At 37.0% G+C, this 6000-nt stretch overlaps 1 protein-coding gene across 1 annotated transcript; it reads right to left on the bottom strand.

The window, feature by feature from the left end:
- Positions 1-302: 302 nt before the first annotated feature.
- Positions 303-5438, bottom strand: LOC121756567 (E3 ubiquitin-protein ligase MBR2-like). The gene is made up of 6 exons (XM_042152136.1): positions 5097-5438; positions 2374-4048; positions 1790-1840; positions 1129-1224; positions 894-1034; positions 303-770 (listed from the first exon to the last, which is right to left on the bottom strand). Exons 2-6 carry the CDS (start codon positions 3967-3969, stop codon positions 639-641), a joined length of 2016 nt encoding a protein of 671 aa, XP_042008070.1. The 5' UTR covers positions 3970-4048; positions 5097-5438; the 3' UTR covers positions 303-638.
- Positions 5439-6000: the final 562 nt, after the last annotated feature.

Genomic DNA, 6000 nt, shown 5'->3' on the forward strand with positions numbered 1-6000 from the left:
TTTCATCAAATTTACATCTTTTTATTCTTTATTTATTTTATCCCATTTTGTTGCGAAAAAGAAGAGAACAAAATCTACACATCTATACCTTTCGATGAATGGAGGAATGGTGATAGCCCATGTGCCTTATTTATTTTTAAAAAATAAATAAATAAATAAAAACTTAAATTAGAGGCCAAATTGGTTCCTATATTTTCAAATGACTATCATCATGAAATTAACTATAAATTCTTCACCAACAATATTATATTTGGAATACTTGCCTGGTGAAGTTTTATGATGAATTCAACTTTTCAAATCACTAAAATTAAAATCATAAGTGCATAAAAATCTTCAATAATGTATGTCGGTTTTAGTACTATTAGTTCATAAGTTTTCATGTTTGAAGAATACAAAATTGTTCATAGATTATCAACTTCAATCCTAAGAGAGTATCATGGTGCACACACGTCTGCCTTCTCACAATTCACTCCATGTGGATCTCTCCTTTCTCGAGTCCACCAAGCCGGTGAGGAGAGCACGAACCAGTTTCGACCATAGCTGTAAAAAGAGAAGGAAAAAGACACCCTTCAATGGTATAAGGGTGAAAAATAGGGACATTATTTTAAGAGGAGAGCACCAGAAACACAGTTTCGCCTTCAAGTTTCCAGGGCCGTCGTTTTACATATGGGGCAAAGGTTCTTCAGCGTAAGCCACTGCTTGATGCAGCTTGTGTGAAACTCGTGCCCACAGTTCAATATTCCGATGTCTTCTCCAGTTATGTAATCCTCCTGGTAAGGGTAAATTCGAGGGGGGGAAAATCATGTTTTGGCAGACGTGGCAATCAAATCAAGGAGTACTCACGAAACCAGCACGACTTATCAGATGGTATGGGACGAGCAAAAGGCTCTAACCTGGCATACACAGCACGGCTCCATGCTTGGCAGTGCGCTTCCTCTTGCTTCATGCCTGCGCTGTTTCATGGAGCCCCTGATTTGTTCTTCACTGAGTCCGGTGCTCACGTTCCCAATTCGCTCCTCCAAAGCCAATAATTCCTGTCACACAAAGTTTGATAAATATATTGTGTAATCCTTCAAATACTCAATCCTACGCATTGTCAATATAACTCATCACACAAAGTAAAGTTACCTCATAGGACATATCATCGACATCAAGCCTCATATCTCTGTGTCTGTCGTGCAACTCAGCAAATTCATTCATAAAAGGATCGATAAGCATATAATCCTGGAATGAAAATTTTTGAAGATCTCAGTTACCTTGGAAATTTTGGGAATCCACTGCAAGCATTACCACACTCTATCAAATCAAATATGGAATGGGAATTGTGCTACTAAATTCTGCGCAAAATATGCTTATGAGTGCTCTTAGATACGAATAGTAATGAGTTCGGGCGAAACCCTGGACTAAGAGCCAAAAGGACACGTTTATAGTAGGTTCTAACTTCTATGAACATGAACAGGTCTTAGGGGTGATAGTTCTTGAGCATTGGTATATCCAAGACCAGCCCCGACTAACAATATAGGTACGTAATGATGTGAGGCGAATAGTTATGCAGGTATATAGGCATGGAAAATGCATATCATGTAATTACTCGGATAGTAAAAAGTTGATAAAATACAATGTTTATAGTCAAAACTTTCAAAGGAAAAAATATACACATTCAAAAACTAGTCATGATGCTTCATTTTTTTTTATTTTAAAAAAAACTAGTTGTAAGCTAATGCCCTAGCGTATTCTTAAGGTCGCGTATAAACCAAGAACTATTAACATAGCAAAGATCCAAACAAACCTCAGCTTGTAAGTGGACACCCCTCCGCATGGCATTCAAGAGTTGACGTATCTGTTCATCGTTTGTTCACATTCCTTATCAATCAGAGCTATAACTTTATAGTAACAAGGAGATATGATGATATATAAGGTAGTTCAAACACCAAAGGGTATAAGGTTATCGAGATCTAGAGAGTCACCCTATATCGTATACTCAAACACCAAGACTACAGAATACTCAAACTCGAGATATAGAGTCGCTACATTAAATACGTTATATTTATCAGTAGTTCATCCATCTATACTAGCATATATATATTCACTATAAGGCTATCGAGGTTGATGACTTAATGTTATATTCTGATCTAAAACTCATTAAGGTAGAAACAGTAGTGGTGCTCCAAATTCATTTCGGCTTATTGGTCAATCTAGAACAGAAAGATTATAGATTCAGCAGAACAGGCTAGCAACACTGCAGGAAGCAATGTACTTCAAAAATACTTGTAATTTTTAAAAAACATACATGGAGAATCGGAGTTGTAAAGTTATATACTGCATTTGCAAGAGAAATGCAAAACAAAGCAATTTTTTATGGAACTAACATACCAGTCTATGTCTGCCCTCAACAGCAGCCAAAGAACGCCGACCAGTAATATCATCGCCTTGTATATCCATCAACAGTGCTGCTGACCTTTGATCTAAATGATGTCGACTAGTATTACCTGCCTCGTCCATTGAAGGCAAAACTGAAAAATGACTTCTGCGAGTCACGGATTCAGGCTCAACTCGATGGGAAGGAATCCAAGGAAAAGATTCTGATAACCTTTCATGATTTTGTGATGCCGGGTTTTGATGAGGCAACCATGCACCAGAATAGGTCCTGCCTCCAGAACTCGGACCAATACGTGAACCAGTAGGATGATTCCTAGAAGATGCAGAAGTTCCAGGAGCAAAACTCCAATCGATTTGATCTGGCAGGACATTTCTTGTCTCTGGCGCAGAAACCGTCATGGGGTACTCGAGATTATTTCTACGAGAACTTCTAACGTTAATTTCCTCTGGTGCTCCATGACCACTTTCTCCATAGACTGTAAAAGAACTTGACGAACTACTGCCTCGTGACCTCAAAGAACCATTCCAAGGGTATGAATGTGTTCCTCTTGCCTCATTTACAGGCATCAAATGCGGTTGAGTCAGAGAATTTTGTGGGTTCATTGGTAGTCTGAGTGATGACCTCAATTCGGCAGTATCAGTGTTTGCGATAGGTCTTGAAAAATGGGAAGCGTTAACACCAGAGCTCCTCATTGACGAACTTCTAGGTGTATCGAACCCGACTGGCTCATGGCGTCCATGATTCAATCTTACTGCAAAATGTCTAGCCGAGCTTTCTGCCACTCCCGGAACACTTGAAGAGGGAAAAGGGCTGTGGGGCACTCTATTCATACCAACAACCCCAACACTTGGATTCACTTGTTCCACAAGATTCGTTGAAGACAAGTTCACCGGACCAGAAGATATACTTAAGCTTCCTGATGTATTGTAACTACCATGAGCTGGATGCTGCATTATGTTCTTGCTCGTTGGCTGATTCGAGCTCGAACTTCCACCAGGGTAAAATTGTCCAGAAGTGCCCTCGAGAGCCTTTCTCTTACAAGATGAACCCCAGGAACCAAAAGATGGGCCTGCTAAATCATAATTTTCTGAGGAATTACTAGAACGGCCGGAAAAGGCTCCTATGTTACTTGAAGAAGCATACGAAGTTGGATTCTGGTCCACCGCTGAATGACCAGATTTGTACAGATTATGAGGTGCAACTGCTCCAGAACCTCGGTGGCAATCATGATTCCACGCTTGGCCATCATTCAGATTTAAATTCATGGTAGCATTGTTTGAGCCAAAGTTTTGCATGGCCGGGGATCTGCCAGTAACAAAATTCCTGTAACCTGTGGCATTTGACGGAGGAAAGGACCCTTGCATATTGATTGCACTGGAGCTGGATTCGCCACGGTCCCAACCACTAAAACTCCGAGAAGCGCCATCAGTAGTACTAACGCGACTAACATCCCCGTCAGTAGATCCAAGAATGTAACTGGACTGTTGGTTTTCAACAGAGTGATCCATAGAGGTGTTTTCAGGAAGTGATCCTTGGTTCAAATCAAATGGTTCGGGAAAGGGATTGATGGCACTTCTCCCCCGTTGCATGTCTGTAATTATATGTCAAATAAATTATACCAACTACAGAAGCATTTTAGGTAAACAGCAGCAAGGAGTTTCAGCAGATCTGCAGAGGAAGAAAAGGGAGATAAAAATCACTTTAAGCCTAATATAAAGTTGAAAGTGTAAGATACTAATAGACGTTGCACAAGAATATACAATTAGAGCTATGACTATGAACTCGCCCATACAGACAAGGAATCAACTGAATAGACATAAAAGCAACAACATATACTTAAACACTCTAAAACAAGTTCTCAAATACAACTATTTATTATGAAAGTTAAGGTTGCCTCAAATGACATCAAAGAATGTAATTTTTTCCAGTTATTGTCCTCCACAAAAGTCAACAATGATACATACTAGTACAACCGTTCATAATCCAAATGTACTATAAAAAATGGAGTGATTTACCACAACATTGACTAACAAATTCACCGGCAATAAAGATTCCACAATACAAGACTCTAGCTTTTGCACAAGTAAACAGAATGAAACCAATCATCGGCCCCAAATAGATCAACAATTTTCAAACCATAGCAAACTTAAAATGACATGAGAAACTTCAACACAAAAGGTAAGACCATTTATAAGAATATGATAATAAGAAGAAAAAAATCAAAATATCTCTAAACTCTTAATTCTTTGATAGGTAGTGAAAACAACATAAACTGATCAGACAGTGAAATTCCATACACCATTTGTATTCCCACACTGAATTAAACAGATACTCAGAAAAATTGATCAGTTTTACCCAAAACAACAAAAGATTGAGAAAAAAGATTAAAACTTTGTGAATATCACCACAAATTAGTACCACTTTTTGACCAATGAATCCATCCTATATCACTCATTACAAGAATCTAATCAATTGATTCCATTGAAGTTCATCAATTGAAGGCTGCACTAAAACAGATATAACTATTCTAAAACACCTCAAAACAGATCCCTCCGTGAAGGTGCACGATCTTAATCCTGTGAAGTTCCGGAAAAAAAATTCAATCTTGAACAATCTAAGAATATGATACTTATAAAATTAAACAAAAACTCACATGCTCAAATATCAAAACAAACTGAAAATAATCACAACTAAGTAGATGGGTTTGAGAATAAACCTCAGAGAAGAGAGAGATGATCCAGCGATGACGGCGATTGAGTAAATGGGTTTTCTTTTTTTGTGGGTTGAATTTACGGTGAAAGGCAGTAGGTAGATAGTAAAGGGCAGTTTTATTTCAATGTGTTACTAAGCCCAATAGAATAGGGGGAAAACTTCAAAGATTTAACTTTTTTTTGCTGCTGGTATTACAGATTGTTTCACATGTAAGAGAAATTCAACATCTTCCCACCGGTTGAGCGAAGGCTATTACAACATTGGTTTTATGGTTGAAAGAGAATGTGGATTGTTTAGAGAGAGAGAGTGAGAGGGATGGAAGGGCGATGAACTTTTTTTGCAGATACTGAAATTGGAAGGGATGTTTTTGGTAATTCATAGATTTGACTATGGAACAGTTATCTGACTGCCGTCTCGATAAAGGTAAGAATCCAATTATACACACAGGGAAGGAAGTTTTCAATTGAAGAAATTTTATGGTGATTTTAAGGTAAATTTCATTTTATGAAGGAAAAACTTTATTAAATTATAGAGTGATTTTCAAAAGTTGGGAATTAAATCTTACAATTTTCACAATTATTTTATATGATTAAAATTCTTGTAATGAAATTTGTTGTAACTTTTGAATAATGTTATATCTTTATGATACACTTAATATGATAATCATCTGCAAACCGACCATAATATTGTAGAATAATGTTAAATTTTTTTAGAAGTTAATACGATTTATGACTTACATGAAAAAATTTATTGAAATTTTAATCGCACGGGATAGTTGCCCAAATGTACACAAATCATTATTTAATTTTCACTATTTTTGAAAGTTATAAAATTGATCAAAAGCTAACTAAAAAATATTATTATTTAAATGGAAATATTCTCATTAGTAAATAAATATTGTCCCTAAA

The sequence above is a fragment of the Salvia splendens genome, chromosome 11 (assembly GCF_004379255.2).
Source record: "Salvia splendens isolate huo1 chromosome 11, SspV2, whole genome shotgun sequence".
Classification (NCBI taxonomy): Eukaryota; Viridiplantae; Streptophyta; class Magnoliopsida; order Lamiales; family Lamiaceae; genus Salvia; species Salvia splendens.

Bases quoted from the DNA above. Each gene is read 5' to 3' on its own strand.
- LOC121756567 (XM_042152136.1), bottom strand. From the start codon at position 3,969: ATGCAACGGGGGAGAAGTGCCATCAATCCCTTTCCCGAACCATTTGAT. The intron at 1,841-2,373 runs GTATGTTAGTTC...AACGATGAACAG, and splicing joins TTGAGGGCAGACATAGACTG to ATACGTCAACTCTTGAATGC. The intron at 1,035-1,128 runs GTAACTTTACTT...TTTGTGTGACAG, and splicing joins TCGATGATATGTCCTATGAG to GAATTATTGGCTTTGGAGGA.